The sequence below is a fragment of the Botryllus schlosseri genome, chromosome 7 (genome assembly GCF_051294905.1).
Source record: "Botryllus schlosseri isolate E-star chromosome 7, Bs_hap1, whole genome shotgun sequence".
Lineage (NCBI taxonomy): Eukaryota > Metazoa > Chordata > Ascidiacea > Stolidobranchia > Styelidae > Botryllus > Botryllus schlosseri.
This window is the reverse complement of record NC_137242.1, coordinates 27,941,866-27,966,538: the sequence shown is the minus strand read 5'-3', so window position 1 is coordinate 27,966,538 and position 24,673 is coordinate 27,941,866. Positions and strand designations below refer to the sequence as shown.

The 24,673-nt window shown below is 42.1% G+C and overlaps 2 protein-coding genes across 2 annotated transcripts in view; one reads left to right on the top strand and one right to left on the bottom strand.

Moving 5' to 3' along the window:
* Positions 1-24,673, bottom strand: part of LOC145443219 (prolyl endopeptidase-like) — a 39,018-nt gene that overhangs the window by 814 nt on the left and 13,531 nt on the right. The window contains exons 11-16 of the mRNA XM_080321207.1: positions 24,283-24,468; positions 20,226-20,339; positions 11,544-11,692; positions 4,476-4,592; positions 3,090-3,185; positions 1,396-1,726 (exon numbers count right to left, since the gene is read on the bottom strand). Of these exons, the coding sequence (XP_080177333.1) occupies positions 1,396-1,726; positions 3,090-3,185; positions 4,476-4,592; positions 11,544-11,692; positions 20,226-20,339; positions 24,283-24,468 (993 nt within the window). The remainder of the gene's footprint in view (positions 1-1,395; positions 1,727-3,089; positions 3,186-4,475; positions 4,593-11,543; positions 11,693-20,225; positions 20,340-24,282; positions 24,469-24,673) is intronic.
* Positions 13,867-18,645, top strand: LOC145443220 (uncharacterized). Its single transcript, XM_080321208.1, has 8 exons — positions 13,867-14,463; positions 14,521-14,612; positions 14,676-14,810; positions 15,559-15,922; positions 15,993-16,193; positions 16,250-16,382; positions 16,440-16,519; positions 17,855-18,645. Exons 4-8 carry the CDS (start codon positions 15,779-15,781, stop codon positions 18,113-18,115), a joined length of 819 nt encoding a protein of 272 aa, XP_080177334.1. The 5' UTR covers positions 13,867-14,463; positions 14,521-14,612; positions 14,676-14,810; positions 15,559-15,778; the 3' UTR covers positions 18,116-18,645.

The window sequence follows — 24,673 nt, the reverse complement described above, 5'->3', positions numbered from 1 at the left end:
ACCGAGAATGGACATTACCGAGAATGGACAATACCGAGGAAGGACATTACCGAGAATGGACACCACCAAGAATGGGCATTACCGAGAATGCAACATATGCAATGCAGGCATGTTATGCATATGAACAGGTCGCGTGTGGGTATCGAGGCGTTGCCGCATTCGGTATCGATTCTCAGGCATAAATTTCTCGACAACGTGCGTTACATCAAGCTAGATTCTTGGCATTGACCATTCTCGGTAATGTTCATTCTCGGTAATGTCCGTCCTCGCTAATGTCCATTCTCAGTAATGTCCATCCTCGGTAATGTCCATCTCGGTAATAGTATGGAACCGGAATATGTATGCTTTATGAGAGATCGCGAGGACCGATCGCGAGATCTGCGTTTACGACGTGCCTTGACGGGAAATCGAATCAAAGCCCAAGGGGACAGGCTTGCGATTGATAGCATAGATGAGTATGGACTAGGTTCAGGATTCGGAAAAACCGGATTTGCGATATTCATGGCGGATTAGGATATGAGATTTTTTATGAATGGATTAGGATTGGATTTACATTGAATTGATGTCCTGTAGCTAATGGCGACAAAGTTTTCGTCCTACCGTAGTTATTCATGTATTTCGGCGCTCATTAAGCGTTTTATATATTTTTACAGAATTATAGGCATGAGATGTAGGCTTTCTAAGTATAATTTCAAGTTTGAATCGCATTAGGATTGGAATATACAACATTTCTGGATCAAACACACCGTTTCCTATAGAGATATTATCTCAACGGTGCACGAGGTCGGTCTTGTGTGCCACCCCGAGAAATCCCTAAAAGGTGTTACACGTAAAGAGATCTCACTCCACCCCTGGATTATATCTCCAAGAGAATGGTGTTTGATTCATTTTGACCCATTGGAAAGGTGTGAAACAGGGATATCTAGAACTGGAAGTTCTAGATATCCCTGGCGTGAAAGCACAAACTGCCACCTGAAAATGTCGTTTCCCTGATTTACACCCAGCTGTATGGCGGAATCTGATAAATACACCTATTTTTCCACCCATGGTTTCATTCAAATCTCTTTTACAAGCTTGTAAGTGTGCCGTGATTTCTGGCAAGGACACCATGGCCAACTAAAACTACTAACGAATTCAACTTTTAGTTGGACATTGAGATACACAAAAGCAGATCCTATCTCAGAATTATAACGTGGTCAGAAATCCTACGTGCAAGCATCATTTGTATCAAAATGTACTCGATTTACACCGTGGTATAAGTCTGTGGTAGGTTCTGGTTTCGAGTGACATGGGTGTATCTTCACACCCGTATATCAGGGGTGGTACACGGATAGAAATACACACTCCCATGATTAAAAATGAAGAGAACATTGAATAGAACATATCTCCACCCACCACTTTGGAGGTGGGCTTTCCGGCCCCGTGCCCAGACTTGGTGTCGACCAAAATCAGCAGCGGCTTTGTCTGCGACTCCCTCGTACCGTGGACCTCCTGCACCACGGCTATAAACTTGAGGCTATGGTGCGGCACCACCCTGTCGTCGTGGTCGCCTGTGAGCAGCAGGAGGGCCGGGTACTGCTGCCGGTTCTTGCCGTAGTCTCGCACGTTGTGCAGGGGCGAGTACCGTATTAGCCACTGGTACTGGTCCGGGAGGTCGGAGCAGCCGAAATCGGTGGTCCAGGCGTGGCCGATTGTGTACTTGTGGAATTTCAGCATATCCATCACGCTGCAAAGGCAACGGCGGGAAAGATCGTTTAAAGGTCTGTGGTTCTTAACCTTGTCTCCAGCGCCTCCCATAGGGGGCGATTTGGTTTTTGAAGGGGGTGGAAACGCTCAGGGGGCGCTGAAGAGAAATGGCCTCGCAGTAGATGGTGTAGTAAGGACATACGATTATATAGTAGAGCAATTGTTCTATAAATCCCTGAGTACTCGTTGCAAACTCACATTCGCCAAAATCCGTCAAATCACAATGTTTTTCGTTGCGCTCATCGAGAAATATCAACTGACGCTGTTTCCATGAATACAGTGGTTCATTTTAATTCATGTAAAATGAATTTGGCGTAATTTTGGATTGCCTATTCCACGTTAAAACACTCCCATCACGCTAGCTACTCCAAGTCGTTTCGACACTGCGATTTTGTGTGTCATGAAATGATGAAAATATTAATAAACTGAAACTTATACTGATAGCTCGGATTATTTTCCACAAAATGTTTTGAACTAGGCATTGCATCCTGCAGCAAACTGCGTGTCGAAATCGTAAAGGCACTGTAGGCTACTGCACTACTTTTGAGAGTGATGCCCTTTGTACATTGAAGATGCTTTGAAGCTTTCTGGCCAAAATGGGATGTGTACATCGATCTCGAATCAAATGCTATGAGCCCGTATAGGCCTTACCCGATGGTTGTTATAAAAACCAGGATTTGATCCGAAAATAGCGCATACAATTATACCGTTAATTAGTCGAGTGGTCTAATAGTGAAGTCCCAGCCCGAAACCGGACTTCGACCACTTACGCATTGTTCTTACTACAGTCCCTAAAATAGGGGTGCGCCAGACCATGGCAATTTCTGAAAGGTGGGCGCTGAAGAAAAAAAGGTCAAGACCCACTGGTTTAGGTCATGTGTACTTCAACCCGGGGTCCATGAATCCTCTAGGGGTCAGCAGACTAGTTTCAAGGGGTCCTATAAACGGTAATAGTTGAAACTTTAACTATGAAACTAGATTGTCCTTTACAGCATTTGTTCTTATGTTTGACTTATGTCCGTATTTTCTTATATTCACAGAGTTCAGCACAGGTCTCAAAAGTCAGACAGACGCCGCGAACACTAATAATTGCACTCCAAGTGGCAATCAGGCATATTTTTTCGTGATCGGCGTCCAACATTCCGCGGTTAAGGGGATCCGCAGAACCACTCTAAAAGATTTATGGGTCAGCACTAGCAAAATGGTTAAGATTCTTGGTGTAAATCGTACGTAGACTATTGGATATGCGAGCCAGAGTATGAAATCTAGAAATTTTTCATCTTGTCTAAATTAGGTTCGAATTATAGCTATATCAAACGGAAGCAACAATCCATTAGACTTGCCCCACTTGCGCCACGGCGCATCCGAACAGATCCGGCCGCTGATTGATGCAAGCTCCCACCAGCAGTCCGCCGTTTGAGCCGCCTTGGATGGTCAGCCTGCAAAAGCAACGTGAAAACGTAACTTCGAACGCGTAATATTTCGAAATTAGATTTTATGGCATTAAGATCAGCAAGATTGTTGTTATTGTTTTGATATTCATGGTGTTTGACTGCATTGGTCATTTTACACCAGGCCGGTTAGCCTTCATTTTTTATTTCTATTTACCGACTTTTAGCACGACTCACTTCTAGGCTTTTGTAAGACACCACTTATGCGGATCAGGTGGCGCGAAGAGGGGCCTAGATTTGCCTCCAGCAGGGTTGTAATGACGACGGTCACGATGTTTTGGTGACTCGACTTTACTCGATTCATTTTATTGAAATACGGAAGCGAAGTCGCCTCGACGTGAATCAATCTGTGTATTAACTCGACTTGTGCTACAACCATTGCGCACGATTTGTAACTAGTCACATGTCTCGAGACTCAGACTACCAAGACAGGCATTTCATTGTAATTTCAAGGAAAACACAATTACCACGTCATTAATATTTCGTCTGTCTGTCAGTACTGGTACTTGAAAATGCGACCAGAAACTTTTAAAAGTGACGAAAATTTCTATATTATGATATCACCGAGCACAGTTGTAAAATGCTAGTTTCAAATGACTTGAACTCAAAACTAAACAGTAAATACAATGTATTGGAATCAAGATTTTTGCGGTTATTAGCTAAAAGTGTTAGGTTGGCTAAAAAAACGTTGCATACCAAATTTGACTCAGTTCCGGCTGGTAGAAGTGTAACTATCATTAGTTGGAAAATTTTGAATTTATGATAAAACATTAAAAAGTTGATTAATTAAAAAAATTTAAAATTTAAATTCCCATGGAATTGTGTCAAGTAGAGTAGTCTAATAATACGATACAGTGCTAATTTGACTCAATTCGAACGGGCAGGAGCCAAACTATATGAGTTAAAATCTTGGATTAAAAAAAAACAGTATTTACTGTGGTTAATCCAAGAACTTCACTTCTGCGGGTTGGAATTGAGCCAAATTCGGTGTGTAACGTTTTTTTAGCTAACCCAACAATTTTAGCTAATAGCCGTACAAATTTTTCAACAACTCTAATATGCTCATATTCAGTGAAACATTCAGTTTCGAATTTTTCAAGGCAATACTGATACATCGCTTCTATAATAATAATAGCACTTATGACGTAATTTAATTGCTAACTTCACCAAACTTCTAATTCATTGATAACCGAATATCAATATATCTACGCTAGCACGGTGGCGCATCAGTGATCAAACTTTGCAGATGAACACTTGCACAGGGAACGTAATTCTTACTTTTCTGGCTTCGTGTATCCGCTGTCGATCAGGTACTGAGCGGCCGCTTGGAAATCGTCGAAGCAATTTTGCTTGTTGCCCAACATACCGGCCTTGTGCCAAGTCTCGCCGTACTCCCTGCAAAGAAACAGGCTTAAACAACAGTACAACGAGATTGCACGCAGAAGTGTGCTAACTAACAATCTTGTTCATTCACGGCCAACTATCAATTGTTTTTGAGTGGTTCTAGTTCTGTTTTGGAAACGGAGTAGACCTAGTTCTAGTCGCGCATTAAAAATGATGTCATCGCCACACAGCTAATAAATACGTGCCGTCGTTTGGGATGAATCGTGATACCGGTGTTCTGTTCTAGCTCAGAGTCATTACTTCTAACAGTGGCGAAGCCAGGAGCGGGTTTGGGAGGTCGAAACCCCTCCCATTTCAAGCTTGCGCTGATGTTCATGCGAAAAATCGATTCGATAAAATGAAAATGAACGAGTAGCTTCGGAATTGAATTGAGTTGGATATGTTTTAGATTGTTAGTTTTAGATCCGGTTGCTAGTTTCGAAAATCCAGCGCTTTGCACGAATCTGATTGAACACAGTTTAACAAGTTAACATTCTGATGTAGTACAAATCTCGACGCGTCGTCGATCAACGGACTTTGCCGGCCATCCTCCATTTATCGTTCGGCAAATATTTGCCCGAGGATATGGTGAGTGAGAAATCCCATAAGCCGTCGCCAAGTAAACTTCGGAGTTGCCTACAGAGGGAAGTGTCGTGTTACATAGTAATACATAGGCTTGCTTAAAATGGAGTATCGGAGTGAATCGATCCTGAATTGAGTGGGTGTATGATAGTATGGATGATAAGGAAAGTTGAAATATGTACATTTTATTCCCAGTTCGAAACCGCATTCACGACAATGAGGTATTTTAGACCATACATATTTCATTGCGCTTTCTGACAATGATATCTACTGACGATAATCGTTTTCATTCAAACACTCTTTCCACGAGTTTCATGAAATATCCAAATCAAACATACGTCAACTACTCAAAATATAAACTGAATGAACGTAGGTTATAGACAACGTGTGCTTTACAATTAATTACTATCCGTAAAGAAACAATTGCTAACGCTTTATATAGTGAGCGGTTTTAGGAGTCGGCCCGATAAGGCTTTATTGCAAATGATTGTTAATTTAGGAATGCAGGTGAACCAATTCCATGTCGATTGTACAATCGCCAACAAGCCTCGAATCATTACAATGAACAAAGACCAGGACAACTCGATAATTACAGGTGTCGAACTAGAGTGTTGAGTGCTAGACTAATTTCAACGAAATACTGGTAACGTAACTAATCTAATTTGCGAAGTGTTTCTATGTTCCAATTTTAATTCTAATCTAATGACCAGTTTCCGCTAAATCGCTACAGGAGAACTGGACAGTACGAAACGAGCCAAGCTCCGTGTACAGTGTACCTGTACAAAGTACAGACATCTGCTATTCTCGTGTTTATGAGAATGACCTCCTATTCGATTTGAGCTGAGCCTGATTTTAGTTGTATATATTTCTAATTAGGAATTGAATTTAATATCAAAGTTTTCAGTGTATAGCTATAATTCTAATTCCAGTCTAATTTAGAAAGCTGAAAATTTTCTAGTTATCGAAGTCTGTAATGACATTCCACACCTCACATGCTAAATAAATTCGGAGCGTTTCGAAACACGCCTAATCTAATCTACTATGCCTAAGCTGCCGGTTTCGGACGTTTTCAGGCGGCCGGTCACAGCGTGAACAGAACATTTTCTATTCAGATTTCCTTACTGGATTATCGACGCGGCCTTTCGCCTAAATCCCGGGGCCCATGTGAGTTTTGACAAAATCTATTTTCGCCAAAGTGCTGCCGAGAATTGAGCGACGTAACATTGCACGAGACAGATGAACATACGGGAATATTTTTTACAAACAAAATATAAGTACGGTAATTACAAAACGAAAGTTCTCCATAACAAATGGGTTGTCAAGTCGTAACATACGTTCTCCTGCGCACTCCATTCGTGCTTATTCTAATTTGTAAAGCATCCTTAGAAGTAAAATGTCGCGTTTGATTTATACCGCGGTATAATTGTGAGCAAAGTTCTGTTTCCGCATGGCACTTTTCAGGTGTGAATCTACAGTACACACGTCTTTTCTCTAAGAGTGAACAGTCCGAAGTGCTAATGATATCCACTGCGCAGCAGACATGACATTAACACGCGTCGCGTACATATGAAATTAGTTGAAATAAACAACATACTATATCAAATTACCAAAATGCACTCTCGCAAAAAATGGATCGAGCGTTTTTCGATGATAAACAGGCTGCGATCAATACCATTGTAACATAAACATGACTATACGCAGACAGGGTCCTCTGCTTATATATTTATCTTCGTATAAGCCTGTTCCAGCGAGCAGCTCGATTCTAGCCGTTCTCCGCGCGTCGAAATTTGACAAGCGTGAAATTGAGTTGGATTTGTTTTATCAGCAATGAGCAGAGTGTCGTTTCCGGGTATGCTGACCCGTGTGCGGTGCGTACGCGCGTGCTTCGTCTCCTATACGCAATTCAACTAACCGTATGTTCCTGTAGAGGTCGACGGATTATATCGACATGGCCGAATTTGGAGCTTTCCCAATTTTATCGATATCGGCCTGTGATGGCCTTACAATCTACATACATTTGCAAGCAAACATTTTCCACCATGAACATCTAACTGACGTTCACGTGCATTCTTTCATCAGGGTTTCTATGTCTGACATGAAGCCAGAGTCCAAAGAACTTGTCGATAACTTTGATCGACCACATATGTCTCATTGACTTCAACAGCTATCGTAGTACATTACGTGATAAATCCAATAAATACTGTCTTTGGTCTCTATACTTTAAACCTAAAGGTTACATTGGATACGATTTACTCCTTGTATATAGGTGCTGGTTAAGTGCGTGATTAATGTATCGATTCGGGAATCCCGTCAGTCAAGGCGCCGAACTTGGGCATGCAAGGCATGCCAGGCACACCTAGACATTTTTTTAGGTATGCGGCATGCCTAGAATTCGGTTTGGCATGAATCGGCATAAACCCCGATTGTGTTATTTAGAACGAATCGCAATGTATTTCCGTTTACGACATTACCTGCTACCGCTTATGTGAGCGAGGTAACCCGTTGCGCGCGGCCAATTAGCTACAAGCGCGTTGCCAATTAACGAGATTTGTCTGTGCACAATGTAACGCGACGCTATCTCCCGCTGAGATGATCGCGAAATTGTGTCATTGACTGCCGTGCGCTCGGCAATCATCGCTTGGGACGCTTGCCTGCTTTATCGCGTCTCCTACAAGCCTAGTTTCACTCGCTTGAGCATGATGAACAATCACATCAGCAGTAGGCCTGGTGCCATCGCTGCCTGCACTATCACATCTGCATTGGCGCACACGATATTATCGCTTGCCTAACAATCGCATCTGCAACAGGCCTGGTACGAAAGATATCATCGCTGGCCTGGCCAACTATCGCGTCTAGAGCCGAGCATGCGTTGGCTCCCATCTCTCGAGCCTAGCATGCGTTAGCTCCAATCTTTCGATGGCTTGGTGACAATGCCGTTAGGTGTTTGTTGGTTAGCGATTGTAATTAAAGAGCGACATCGCTGACCTGAATGACATCGAATGTAAGCAGACATGTGCGATTGTGAGTGCGCCGTGCATGCGTAAGTGAATTCCACTAATGCCTAAACATAACCATCAGAAGATGTGTGTCAACTGTCAAGGCTTGAGTTGTAAAAGACGAGAAAGGTTTGAACAACCTGAAATCGGTGCCATTATAGAACAGATTCCATAACAACTCGGACATTTTGCCTTGCGCAAATCGTCGCCGAGGTTACGTAATACGCGTTAATAAGCGGCGTATTCAATTGTTTGCTAGCGATCAGGGACTCGCTAATTGACAGCACTTCCGGACTCATTGACAAGCTTATCATACGCGCAAGTTTGTTAACACGAAGATATTGCATAATCGGCATTTATGCAGGCACTTAACCCTCATGAATTGATGCTATATTATCCCTAATTATCAATTCCGTCGGATCATGACGTCATTCCTTTGTGACGTCATCGAAGTCGCATGCCTAAGGAAAATTAGCGTTCGGCGCCTATAGTACTTCATTTTCCCATTTCCATATCCGGCCCGCCGACTGGAGAAGTTGCCCGCCCCTGCTTCAGAGGAATGCCATATCCGCTAACGTGCGTGGCTTTGTAAGCCTGTTGCAAATTTCGTACACTGTTATGCGACCAATGGATGTTTCAAGGCTTCCACAATCCACAGTCGAAAACACTATCGATACTATATTTTTGGTCGATAAATTAACTACAAGTGGCAATGTTGAACTATACATCATAATGCTGATCGGGCGATCACGGGCGACACAAAATTATGCTTTACATTAAAACCCTCGGCGATCACATGATTTCATCCAACAGAGGTTATTAAGCGATCCCCATAATCTATGTCGACTGTGTCTTATCTTCACCTATATCGAATTCGAATTCACAGTAACGAGACCATTACATATGTTTTCGTCACGACTTTTTCTACAAGCGCGAAAGCATTCTGCCAAAAATGACAACCGGGCAATCTCGCGAACGGACGCACGCAAAGATAAATCGTAGCTAAGAGCCGTAGACGCCATTGTCAATATCGGCGAAAACCGACAAAGCGCCGATCAAAATACTTCGCGTCAATCGATAGTACCGTAGAGCCCCAATGTTGTGTTCACGGAAAACTTGAACAATTAGATAAATGTATTCGCCTAATACAGAGGTGGGCAACCCAAGGCCGCAGAAGGAGATTTGTTCGGTCGTGGACACGTAATTCATTTAGTATGTGTTGGCGGCCGTCGACATGCAAATTGAATTTACGAATTTACTCCCGAATTTTTGAGAGATTTTAATGAAGTTTGAAATTAGTTATAATTCCAATTCTAATCTTATTTAGAAAAAATGTGTCACCATAATACAAATTCCGATGTTGTTTGAGAACGCCGCTATGACGGAATAAAATACCGATCGAGAATACATCATCGGTTTACTGAAGTGATGATAAAACAGCTGGAGCGTTTTAGTTGTACAATCTTCAATACTGCGGGTCACAAATCACCTATCGCTACATTAATTGCACCAAGAGCCACAGAAAAATACGGCGACGACCGTAACGCCTGTTTTAGTAGGATTACAGACAACAATCGGATTTCCAACAGCCGACGCTGAGCCGTGTAAGCCGTCGCCGCCGACATTTTCCTCGGCAAACCGTAAACATGAGTCAGAGGACGCACGCAAAATGAGCGTGTACAGTTTACAGTTCGTGTACGAGCATACGCGCGTAAATGCACAGAACGCTCAGCGCGCTGCACATGGATTTTGGCAAGCAGATATTCCAATATGGACGGGCTTCGAACCCGATGACCTCTTTCGATTTTGCTGATGTCACGGAATGGTTGTTTTGTCAAAGAGGGAACAAGCTTTCTCTCTGTGTTTATAAAGAGAGGCGATGTGAGACGGCGCCATTTTGTAGTGAATTCAACTCGCAGCTGCTGTTACGAGCCAGCGCTGCTACGTTCGTGCGTTAGTTTGTCAGTGGTATTCGTGGTGTTTGCCGACTACTATGGTCATTTGCACCAGACCTACTATCTTCATTTTTATTCCGTAGCTGTAGGCTTGTAGCACGGCCCACTTCTAGGCTTTTGGCTTTTATAAGACACCGCTTACACGAAGGATGCGTCGGGTAGACTTATACAATTAGATAATTAGACTAATTTTGAGTCGATAATATAATTACAATCTAATTCGTTGAACGTTTCTTTGCTGTCCTTCCTATTCTAATCTAATTTACCAAATATTTCTACGTTCCAATTTTACTTCTTACGTAATGTCTGGTTTTCCTGAAAATACTACAGGAGAACGATATTGTGCGAAACGAGCCAAGCTCGGTGTGCAGACATTTTCCGTCCTCGTGGTTATAAGAATGAACGCTAATTTGATATGAACTGAACTTGAGTGAATTTCCAAGTTTCCGCGAATTCAGTAACTCTAATTCTGATCTAATTTGCTTGCGTTTATCGGAAAATGCAGAAATCCGACCCAAAACGCCGTTACAAACGGGAAACAATCGCTGCGATGCGAGCTACTCAATGCGATGCCAGAAGTAGACTGGTACAAACTACTCCGTTTTCGAAATGCGCAACTAGAACTAGAAATAGTCATTTTTCAAAATACACATTTCTAACCACAACTATAACTACACATTTGTAAAAATTTGCAACCAAAACTAAAATTAGAACTACTCATATTTCAAAATACACATTTCTAACCATAACTATACCTATTAGGGTTGTCCAAAATTTGGAAAATCTTACAAATCCTTCGTTGTAACGTCTTATTCTATAGATTATTGATGAAAAACAACAATGGGCCTGAAAGAAGCTCACAGGATGGCCGTTACGATTTCGTGCAAAGCGTTTGAAAGTAGCTGCCCAAGAATGGGCGTGCCACCGACCATAGAACGGCGAGAAGACTAGTAACCACGAAGCCACGACTCTTGATTGGCTAATCGGCTATGCTTCAATGACCACGACAGCAGAAGCTTGCTGATTAGGTGATCAAGGAGTCTGCTACCGGTGGCGATTCTGAAAGCGCACGAATTACGGAATTGCGAATGAGCTAAGAAACATTGGAGATCACAACATCATTTCAAAAGGACGGGGTTTCGACCCCCCCATACCCACTCCCCGATACACCACATTTCGTATAGTGATGAACTGATGATGACACTGAGCTAGCAATGGCTGCACGAACATCACACAACAAAACACCAGTTTCATGATTCACGCCAAACAACGAAAAATGTTTGCTAGTTGTTCAACGACTATTGGTTTTGATGCGCAACTAAAACTAGAACTCAAACAAACTCGCAGAACAAAGACATAAATGTCACACACATTTACTGTAACGGCAAGCTAATCTCCCCGCGCAAACTACCGATTCGACTTCCACTCACCCTCCGCCTCTGATGTTAGCCAGCGCGAACACGCCGCCCAGATTTTGCATGAAGATCACCCTCGACACGCTGTACGACGGCGTAATGGAGATGTTGAAACCACCGTACCCGTACAGCAAGACTGGGTGTCCGCCGTCCAGTTTTATGCCCTGGAAAACGCGTTACAGGCGGCCTAGGTTAACAGAGACAGGAATCGGCCATGTAGAAGTGTGTGTCTATTCTGTAAAGGTCGCCAAACGCCAGTTATCTCGACTGAGTGCTGAAATGATAGGCTTCTCGCTACGAATACTTGACTTCTCAACGAAAATTAAAGTTTCGATAGTATTTTCCGCCGCGGAGTCCTTGAAACCTCGATTTGTCATATCGCAGCACAAGAAATATCTGGTGCAAAGCTACACATGTTCGTGAAAATGATATGCGAAGTTGTGACCAATCCACAGTATTTTCACAAAGTGCAATGAAATAGGCATATGGTCAACATAATATCAAACTATTTTTCTTGTAACGCAGAACTTGCACCATATTCCTGGTGGTCGCATAAAAGGTACATATTTCAACTTTACACACCAGTCATGATGTTATAACGTCACAATACTCGGTTCAAAATCGAATCACTCAGGTACTGGATTCTGTCCAGCCCTGATCTCGTCTCCACGAAATATTTCACTATTCTACTTGGGTGAAACAAATGTCGGCTACACTGTAAAAATTATTGTTGTAAAGTACCCTGTAATCAGCTTGTAATGGCGGACTGCAAGCTTGTGGAGGTTGTAAACGCCAAATGCAGGCACATAACAAGCTGTCGTGCTTGTAAATTGACATGCTTCAGAAATGATGTCCAATAATGTACAACGAAGTTTGAACGTATACTCCAGACATACCTCATACATGATGGCAGACTGGCAACGCAGGTCGAACACCCCCGGATATGACCAAGACATGACCCAGACATGACGTTTGAGTTGAAACGAAGTCCAAACTCACCCGGCATGATGTTCGATCTGCAACCCTGTCCGAACATACTCCAAACATTTATTAAACATGATGTCCTGTGTCAACACAGTCCGAACACACCCCAGACTTTTGCCATACATGATGTTCGTGTCTCAAACGAAGACCGCAGCACTCACGCCACACATATCCCAGACATGATTTTCCGGTGACAACGCAGTTCGAACACACATTCGATATGCCCAGACACGAAGTCGGAGTTGAAATGCAGTCTGAACCTGCTCCATACATGCCTCTGACATGATGTCCGAGTGTCAACGCAGTTCAAACTCACCCCAGACATGCCCAGACATGTCCCAGACATGATGTCTGAGTGTCAAAGCAGTCCTAAAACACCCCAGATATTATGTTCGATTGGCAACGAAGTCGGAAGCTACTCCAGACATGCCTCAGACATGATGTCAGAGTGTCAACGCAGTTCAAACTGACCCCAGACATTCCCCAGACATGATGTCTGAGTGTCAAAGCAGTCCCAAAACACCCCTGATATTATGTTCGATTGGCAACGAAGTCGGAACCAACTCCAGACATGCCTCAGACATGATGTCAGAGCGTCAACGCAGTCCGAACGCACCCCCGACATGACCCAGACATGATCTTTGAGTGTCGACAGAGAATAACGAACACGTCCCAGACATGCCTCAGACATGATTTCCGAGTGACAACACAGTTATAGCACACCACAGACATGCCCCAAACACGATGTCCTAGTGTCAGCGCATTGCAAACTCACCCCAGACATGCCCCATACATGATGTCTGAGTGTCGAGGCAATCCGTAAACACCCCTGACATGATGTCCGATTGACTACGAAGTCCGAGCCTATACTCCAGATATGCTGCAGACATGCTGTCGGAGTGTCTAAGCAGTCCAAACACACCCCAGACATGACCTAGGTCTGATCCACGGGGGCCAACGCAGCCCCAACATACATCAGCCATACCGCAGACATCATCATTGGTTTATTGGACATGAAGATGATTAAATGGACACGTAGGCCACACTCTAGTCTTGATGTTCGAGTGGAAATAACACAGCCCAAACGCACCCCAGATATACCGCAGACATGGTTTCCGATTGACAACATAATCCGAACACACCCTAGATACACCCCAGATTTGATGTCCTACTGGAAACGTAGTCCATAATACTCCATACATACCGCAGGCATACTCAAGACAACAGAAGTATTATGGTCATTATTTTTCATCATTATTACTTTAATCACAGATCGTTCATGCATTTTGTACAAAATAAAGACACGGCCGCGGTTGAACCTTGAACAGTTCGGTTAAAGTCAGCCAAAATGTTGCCTGCCGATTCCTTTCGTTTCGGCTTCACTGGACAGCAGAAGCTTTGCCGTCAGCTGTAGCGTTTGTTGCAGCTTGAGTCGAGATCATAGTCAGGCCGAATCTTATTGAGGGCTGCTATGTGTCGCGTCATTTGTAGATAGGAAGTGTTAGAGACGTAGTATCTATGTGCAGATTATGAGGTTGTGCATCATTCACCTTTAGTGAGTACCCTTTGACGTCATATCCGGCTTAATTCGTTTTGTGTAGTAGATGGCGCGAATACGTAGTGAGAGTACAGCAGAGCCCGGAAAGTTTGCAAGTTTTTCAGTCAGTATTATCTTATTGAAAGGGATTCCACCGCTGCGATGGCTATATTATATAGCCTATATATTCTTGTGCAGTCGTGCTCAATTGATAACTGCAGCCAAGAGATTGGTACGTAGAAAAATTATATGTGATTTGGTGACTTTGCAGAATATAGAATTAGTCCTGTTTGCTATAGCGGACGTATTCCATGAAGTAGACGATGTCAGCATTGGTTAATGTTACTAAGATGTTGTCTGGGATGGCTGATTCCAACGACGGCCAGTTAAAATTGAATTTAAAGAGAAATTCAGGTAACTTTCGGCCTCACAGGTCTAGTTGATTAATTACTTGGCATATTTGTGTTACAGATGCTTCAAAAGTGACAGATTTGCCTTGTATATGGTCTGTGTAATTCCAATTGATGTGTCAGCATTGTGAATCTATTAATGACACAAAATTGGTAAGATACTCTGCCATCGGATATACTTGATGGTGTAGAATTCAGCACAATTTTATCTTGCAGGTGATATGTCAAAGTGCTGGAGATGTAGGCCTACCCTGTGGTCTGCAAAAGTCAGAACAACGCAACAATGTTTCATCAATCATGACTGATCTCGTAGCCTCTATACTGCGGAAGAAAATAAACAGATGTAGTCGAGTAAGTATTTTGTAAGATATATGTTTGGTGAACGTTTAACAAGATTTTAGCTGTCAATCGGTACTGACTGCTTTCGAAATTGCAAGATGCCTATTCACGACTAATGCAAAATGACTGATAATGACGCTACAAATAAGTTAAAATCTTCGAAAATTGATTGTGACTGTGATGGTTATTTCATGCTGTTTCACTCGGAAAGTGACACAAAGTTGTACCAACGCTACCTCAACTTATTTGAAAAATTATAAGTATTTCATTACTCGCTACCCATCAGTGTTATTAGGTAAGCTGAGCTGAGCGCTGAGTGCCGAACTGATATTTGGCGCATTTACGTTGATTTTAATAACATAAAAAATGTAAACTTCCATTACGACATTATCCGCCCTCGTATCAAGAACACAGGCAAGTTCAGCTCGGGTGCAGAAAATGGCTGTTCTAGTGATCTATATACTAGTGCAGTGGTTATCAGACATGGACACGGATAGTCTGATGGCAAGGAAGGTTATGGCTATTGCTGAGAAAATTTTCAAATGTTAAATTTGAATTATATGCGGCAATAATTAATTATGAGTTGTGGGGCAAATCGCACGGGGCGCAAAATAATTCCCGTCGATTGTGGCTTTGTGCTCCCTTCAGATGCTATGGCCATGTTTTACTCCAGTTCAGCTCTGTTACTTCCACAGCCCAACTCACTGTGTACCAATTTTAGTGCAATGAGGTTGATTATATACGTGAACTTTTTGTTCAGACTTTCTCCGCCAACGCATGCGAGAAAAGAGGCATGTTCAGCTCTAATTCGGAAATATCCAATTCTGAAATTAGTTACGGCTGATGAAGATAATTTTCTTCCGCCATATTTAAGTTTTGAGGCTTGCAGTGTGGAAATATCACACTCTGTCAAATTCGATACATTTTAGTACTCATGGATAACGAGACTCAACGACAAAATATATAACGAGCATCGGAAAATGAAAGACACAGACGACCCGGTTCTCCTAGCAAACAGAAAAAAGTGTGGACGGACTGGCCCGCGGAGACGGCTTCCTGCTGAAGAATCGCCTACGGCAAGCCCACGATGCAAGAAACCCAGAAGTTCTGATGTTGCGGACGAAGTATGAAACTGCTATTTCAAGGAAGCCTCAAGGTTGAGAACCACTGATTCATATCAATTAAAAATTTCAGGAAATAGAATCGTTGACCAATGATAAAAGTTCAGCTGAACACAAGGCATTCATATTGTCGGAATCGAGTTCGTCAAACCCAGCGAAGGGAGAGCTATTGAAATCCATGAAAGCCACCTTCAAAGGTCGCCGGTCCGACATAGAAGCCTGCATGCCAACTGCTGAAATTCTTATGGAATATCCGCTGAGAGAATCATATTGGGTAAGAAAAATATCATTTGTTCGATTTCTGTTTACTGGTAATTGTTGATGTTTCAGCTATTGGAGGAGATGAAGATCATAAACAATGGTCTGAATATACTGGACAATATCCAAGAAAAAGCAATATTCTCTCAGCACGCGACAAAAATAAACTGGAGTCGCGTGCCAACCAGCATTACAGCTGTGATGGGTACGATGCTTCAAGAATACAAATTATTGGATGTCTCAAAATAAGAATTTTTTTCAGATTCTGTGAAAATAAATTGGATGGTCGGTATGCCTGCAATGTTCAAAGAGTCATACGACAAATTTTTGGTTATAGATCAGGTTCGTACCAAATACATACCGTCATTGCATTACTATGAATATAACCTTGCTGCGATCATTATAAGCCAAGAGTTCGATATATTAGTTAGACAATAAGCTCAGCCCACTTCCGCATTGGCAATGTAATTAACCATTGCTCTGAAGAGGCCAAACACGATCGCTACCAAATACAGAGGCGTATACATGGACGTCTAACGCATTTCCTCGCAGATCGTGTAATACGTGTGAGGATAGCAATACCTCAATATTGTAGTTCAGTGGTTCTCAACCTTATTGACCTTGCGGCACCCTTTGAAAATTGAAAATAGTTTGCGGCACACTAGCACAGTGGTTCGCAACATTTTTTGACGCCTCTGTAAACTGCCAGAATACTCCATTGTCACACAGGCGGCGCCATGTCTGCTGAGTTCAGCCTTTCGAGCACACGATGGCATGACAGCAATTTCGTTTTGTCATATGTGCAAACTTCAAATCGAGTCTTATGTAGTATACTGATCATTTCCTACGTCCTAGAATTATTTTGCACATAATTTCAAAATTTAGAAGAAATCTCTCACGGCACACCGGTTGAGAACCACTGCTGTAGTTCTATTGGCAGCCACCTGCAGCTCAATTATAGTTCCAACAAACTGGGACGGGGAAATGTGTTAGCTGATATAATTTGATCAACTATACTTTTCAATTCTCATATTCGGCACCTGTAACATAACGCTACGTTGCACTTCGCGCCTACATTTTAACGGCAGTACTGATATGCTACCTAACAATCGCAATGTGGATGGCTATGTTCGTCAAATTTTTGAACGGGACCGTCACTTCCAAGTGGGTTCATTTCTCGCTGGTAATTAGGAAGACGATGAGGATATGCCGAGTAAAGCGAATTCGAGCGGGGTATTGATTTCGGGCGGGACCAATGTTCCCTCTAATTTTTACGAGTCAGCACACACTCACTGCGCGGTTACTTGGACAACAGTACGTAACCACGAAAAAAAAGGTTATCACTTCGAATTTTTTGTGCGCAGCTTAGAGGGAACATTGGGCATGACAGCAATTTTGATTTGTCAGATAGAGCCGATTTAGATTAATGATCATTTGCTGTATAAAGACTGGAAGTATTTCGCGCATAATTTCCTATGTAGAAGAAATCTCTTGAAGCACCCTTGCGAGACATAAATTGCACACTAGTGTGTCGCGGCATACCGGTTGAGAACCAGTGTGTTAGTAAGTGCTGCACTCGTCATTGTTGGACCAATTACACCTGTTTGATAAAAAATTACTCTAGTAGTCGTACTACTCTCATTGCCTTTCAATATACAGATGTACCTTTCTTTTCAGGATGTTTCGGAATCACCAAACCCAATCATACATTTGGACACTGGGAAAAAGATATGGACGGTACACTTTGATGGGATTGAGATTAATGACGTTGTAGATTTTGCATATGCTTTTGCTATCATTCTATCCCTGCATTGGGTATTTAATATCCAATTCGAGCGCAGTGTGAATAACACATTGCATTTCTTATCCATCTGCATTGGCAAAATCAAGGGACTGCGTGTACCATCTGCAGTCACTTCAATCTGTGATAACATGTGATATAGAAAGTGATTCGACTGATTTTACAACTAATGGATATTGATGTAAAGAATGATCAGTTATCAAGAAAATTTAGCTTTTTTGTAGTGCTAAATCACATTTTGAACTGCTCTGAACTTAATTTTTACTCTGCTACTTCTGTAAAGTACAAATAGAAGTGGAATAAGTTAGTATCTGGCCAAATTAACTGTTTCAGAGTACTTGCGTACTTTCCATTCATTTACTATACTACGAGAAGTATCAGCACGTGGCAATTGCTGCCCCTGAGCAATAAATTATGACATTAGGTTTTACCCAAGTTCCCATGCTGAATAATGTGATCTTGCCTTTACTTTGACCTCTTCAATCTTATTAACATAGGTCTCTGATGGCCAAGTCGTGACACTTTTGTTATTGTTCCATACTGTGCTGACTGCTGGTGTTTCTACTGTTCCTGCTGCATGTGTTGCTTCTGCTTCATATTCATTTGCTGTATACAAAATGCCTGTTCTTTCTATTGATTTGTGAACAATTATGACCACCGTGCATCATGTCAGTTGTACTGTCGAGTACTGCCGGTATCAGGTGCAAGATTATAGGTATGAGAAAGAGAGAGAGCTACAAGCTTATGGTTGTAGTGAGCTTACAGGGTTATGGCTGTAGTGAGCTTACAGGGTTATGGCTGTAGTGAGCTTACAGGGTTGTGGCTGTATAGTGAGCTTACAGGCTTATGGCTGTAGTGAGCTTACAGGCTTATGGCTGTTAGCTTGTAATGAGTTTGCAAGCTTATGGTTGTAAGCCTGTATTGGAAATCACCAGGCTTTTTGTCGTAAATTTACAACAATAATTTTTACAGTGTACCGTCTCGACCCCTTTCAGGAACTATTGCATTAACATTGATGCTATGCTCAACTAGAAAGAAGAAATGTTTACTGGTAGAGTCGAGATAGCATTACAATATATCGCAGTATTGGACGTATCGTTTGGCATCAAATACTATACAATAAAACTAACCTGAAGGTATAACGTTTGTGCGTTTTATGCGATCAGTGCCAATTACTGCAGTATTGCGCGGATGCAATTCATTAAATACGGACCAGTAAAATATTTTAATTGGTTGTCTGTCTTCACGCATGACCATGTAACGGACTATTGAATGTCAGCTTGTTGTTGTTTGTGGTAATCATGGTGTTTATCGACTACTATGGTCTTTTACACGAGGCCGATATTACTTATTTTTGATTCCGTAGCTGCCGACTTGTAGCACATCCCACTTCTAGGCCTTTATAAGACACCGCTTGCGCGGATGAGATGGCGAGGAGGTGCCTAGATAAACCTCCAACACTTAGGTAGTAATTCTGGAGTCGTACCTCAGTCGACTCCAGCCCACAACCTATTGGTGTTGCAGCTGTGGATTATACCACTACGCTATCTCGCCGCGTAGTTCGGACTCTTTGGAAACGGCTTTGCCCGAATGAAGCGGGAAATCAATTTGCCCTCACGGAGTCGACTGTAGTTTACATTGGGACCGATTTATTTCAATTTTATCATTGGAAACAAGCCATTACTGCAATATAACGTACTTTCAATTCATTTATTATGTAACAGTACAGTATTTGTACTGCGTATTTTCACACATTGATATGAAATGAAGTTTTCATTTTTCGCTTCATTCCGACAAAAGCCAGCGAAATGAAACCAATCACGCCTACTTCATTGCACTTTATGACAATGCTGTGTGGGTTGGTCACGACTTCATAGAAATTTCATTTCAACCAATGTAAGCATAGTATTGTAATCATGTTTCGTAGTTTCGAAGTTTCAGGCCTCCCGCGATGGGGAAATACTATCGATAAGATAATTCTACTTGATAAATGAACTCATGGTGGAAACAGTGTACCATTTCAGAAATAAACAAAAACGTACATCACTAGTCGATTCGAATCATTACAATTAATAGTTGATTCGAATTCGAGGACTCAAATCACTGTACTCAGCCTTCAGCCGCGAGCGTCCTCTCTCCGTCCTAAGCCGAAATGCGACATGTTACAAAGCATACTGTCGAGAAGGACCACACTTCACAGCGCAATGTTTTTCTACAAACTATGAACCCGGATCCTATTCCGCTTACCTTTTTCTGTACGATGAACATCGGTATTTTGGTGCCGTCCTTGCTGGCGTAGAAAACCTGATTCGTTTCGAACAGGCTCGCGTCGAAGCCCGGTACTTTGATCTCGCGGAAGACCTGAAAATACACACTGTGATTTGAAAGGTCCGCTGCAGCTTATGAACGACCAGGAAGATTCGAGTGTCTGAGTAATCAGTGCGACTTAAGATGAACGATTTAGGGCGAAGATCACAAAGTTGGATCATCGATAAACTCGATTATCGCGTTCAGCAGGATTTAACAACCCAGGATTAAGGAAACCGGTTGATCGCAGCGCATAACGTTAGTTTTAATCTCATGATTTATTAAACCGAAACGAAACTGCCTAACATTCCTATGCGCAAATATATCCGACAATGACCGTGACGATGGTCTCCTTGGCTTCACGAAACAATCAGACAACCCACGAATTATATATGCACCATTGCAGGACGATATATTTCGCAGTATTCTAAAATCTGTTTTTTCGCTGTTCCGCACTGATCACACACAGGTTTGATTTCGCGATGACGATGATAATTCTACCTGTTACAAACGCAGTATCGTTATCAGCCGGCCACCGTTTCATTCAACAAATTGACAACTGACAGCCAATAACACGTTTTCGCATTATGACGCAACAGATAACACCACTTGATTGAAGCCTCATGTGATCATCGCGCGTAACCCCATCCCTCTTTATGCGTCGCGATTACCAGTTTTTAATCATGCGATCATACGGATCAGGTAACTTCATGATCTCCGCCTAAAATGCGCTCCGATTAGCAGTTTTCAATCACATGATTAGCTTTCTACTGGATCAGCAATGTTTATGATCTCCGCCTGTTGAGCCTGGTCGGAAATAACTCGGTCGCGTGGATTCCGATTCTGCAATCGGGCCGACGCAGCTAGGCTTATTTCACGCGAGATCAATTTATCGATTTCCGCGCGTCGCGAACGGCTGTGATTAGGGTTCCGTTCACGCTTAAAATCATTTGCGCAAATCGTAAAAATCTGTGCAGCCATCTTCAAACATCACGAAACGATGGCGCAGATATGCCAACCTACTACGCAACACATCATTGAGCCACAAATCGAGACCTGCAGTTTTCCGTACTAGCGGAATTTATGTGCCGTATAACGCAGCCCATGTAGGCCTATGCTACCAGCCTACTTGAGACTCGCGTCCTATATAATACATCCAATACGTTGAATAGCAAGAACGGCAACCAGTGAATTCAACATACTGATTTCAGCATTAAGCGAATTTGAAATAAGAAATGTAATATCTATTATTACTAAAGCGATACATCGATATTGTATTGGTACGTACGTACGTATTAATGTATCCGATTTGCGGGTTAGGTGTTAGGTTAAGACTCGAGACGGCCAAACGCCTAAATCAATACGCGGCACTAACCGCCCTAACCGGTAAACGCCAGAACAGCCCGCACTGAAATATCACGCACAAAAGACTATAGGCATGGATTCACGAAGTCACGCGGAATTCGTCGTCCATAAAACGAGGAATGTATCGAAAATGACCCACAACTGTCCGTTCAATTTACAGGAACACAGATCGACGCTATTCTCTAACCGCGCAAGGTACGACCATACCAATTCAACTCAAACTGTATCGTCCTATGAGTTTAAAGCATATATTTAGCGCAGGCCTATTGTACGTTGATGTTGTTCAAAATAACTTTATTTTCTTCAAATTTTACCGACTGTTCGATAAAATTAGTTAGCTCGGCCTAAAAAACGCTGCACACAAAATTGGGTGTAATTCAGCTAATTTTGACCGATCGGTAGAAGCGAAGTTATTGCAGTACAAATTTCGGATTTGAAAAGAATAGTATTAACGGTGGGAAATTCTTTTGACAAATTTGGTGTGCAACGTATTTTTAGCCAACCTAACAATTTTATCGCACAGCCCGTAGAATTTGAAGTAAAATGTTATTTGTGATCAAACCTAACGGTGATACTATGTGTTGATTTCGTAGCGTGTGCGGTAGCTTGTCTTGCTGCGATCTCAAAGCAGCGAATTGGCTCGACAGGCGACGCACGACCTTTGCGAAGATCTACGCTAGCTTAAACGGTGTTATCGCGCCATCTTGCGGGCAGCTCGCTCATACTGAAAGTCAACGGTTAATGGGCGCGCTTTTGATTTGAAAATTGCCGATTGCCGTAAAGATTTGAACTCTATACGACAGATAATTCCGTTTCAAAACGAAACAGCCACTGACGCAATAAATACAACGCCACAACGTTCCGAATTCATAATTCCGGTGACATGAGAGAGCTTTTAACTCTACGATAAGCAACACAAGCAGCTTAGACGAGGTTTACAATCAGCATTGCAATGAAGGTTTCCATTTCAGAGCAATCCTATTGTCAACTTTCCCGATCTCCCCGTACTATGTGTTGCTGCTTAGCCCCATTTCCGATACCGATAACTAGTACCTTCACAGATACGCAAATATGTCATCTAGCTTAGGTCTCATTTCCAAAACTTAAAAGAAGAGTCCAAGGCTTCGAGTCCAGTATTCAGTAGCCTATCACTTATTACAGCGTCATAACTAGGTAAAGTTTTTGCTGCAGTCAATTCCATGGAAAGTTGCACTTATTTCTCACAAAAGTCGCACTGAAAAGTTGCATTTATGGTCTAGTCTAGTTCCTTGAAATTATCAGGGTACAAGATAATCAAAAGTCACACGATCCGTATCCAAGGAACTGTGCCAACTCAGGTTTGGCGACTTCAACGAAATCAATAGCCTGAAAAAATTGACCCAGTGAAAATATTTTCGGCGGTCTAGCCCGAATGCACGTCAATTCAAAAATGACCTCAAATTTGAACGACAGTGAAATAATCACATATAGAGCCAAATATTTCCAATAAAAAGTTGGTTGTATGAAAAATCGAAAAAGCTGCATGAAAAAATGGAGAAAAGTTGCAATATAAGATTCCTCCAAACAGCTTAAAACACAATACTACATAACTTCTGAGTATTTAGAAAGCTGTAATAAAATTTGCAAAAACTTGCCCTAGTCATAACAATATGAAAGATATGGGATCTCAAATATTCAGCTTCTATGTTACGGCAAAGAATATAATGCCAGTTTTACATCACAATAAAGATTATTTGGCATTGTTTCGACCGTACCTGTTTCATTGAACTTTGTGACAATGCTGTGGATTGGTCACGACTTCACAGATGTACCATTTCCGCCAAAGCGCGTAGCTCAGCATTTCATCATTTGCATGTTGCGATACAAACAGTAGAGGTTTCAAAGCTTCCACAGAGGCAAATACTATTGAAACTAAAATCCTAAAATATTTCTAATAGTAAAGTCCCAACCCGAAAAGGCCGACCAGACTTCGACCTCTTAGCCCTTGTTTTTGACTACAGTTCATAAAATATGGTGGGGGAGAGCGGGCGCCAAAGCCAGGCAATTTTTAGAAAGGGGCGCTAGTAGCTGAGTCATGGTATAACTCAAGTATGAGACCAAGTTATTGTGTTGACTGCTCGCTCAGTTCCCAGTTAAATTCTTGTTAAATCCACTTTTTATAACTCTGTTTGGTGATATCGAATGGTTCACATTTATAATATATTAAATTTCCTCCATTTTAGCAGTTTCTGGTCTCATTTGGAAGTATCAGTACCAATAGACGAAATCCCTAAAGTTTGGTTACTTTACTATTCTTCGAAATTACAATAAAATGTCGATCTTGACCGTCTGAGTCTCGAGTCATGTGACTTGGTTCGCCAAGTCAAGTTAATACACCGATTGAATCGAGTCGAGTCATTTCCGTATTTTGGAAAAATGACTCGAGTCAAGTCGTGTCATCAGAAAATCGTGACTCGAGTCATGACTTCTCAACTCGAATCATTGTGCACAACTGTATTGATGACATCACTTGCCAATTTCAAACAAAATGCACAAATACGATGACATGTAGGCTTGGAAAAATGGGCAGCATTTGGCTCAATGAGTATGGGCACAATTTTGATATGACTAACTAACAGTTGACTTTCCTTACCGTGGAGTCCAAATTCTCGTTGGTCAAGTCGCAGTGATAGATGGTGCCCGGCGTCAGGAAGGAAGTAAACTTATATAACATTTCGCTCAAGTTCTTCCTGCCCGATATGCCTTCAAGAGATCCCACTTGAAGAGGAAAGGTTTTGACGCAGGAACCGTCCTTCAAGGCACGCAGTTGCATCACGCTCTGAATAGTGAGAAAAGGGTTAGCTACGAGCTAACAGAGATGGATATTCCTGCGATACAACAGTGTTGGGATCAAGTCACTACCTTCGAGTCACAAGTTATTGCACATTTTGAATCGAGTCAAGTCAAGTCAATCGATTTTTAAAGGTGACTCGAGTGAAGTCAAGTCGCAATTCAAGTCAAGTTGTCTTTTCGAAGTACGAGAT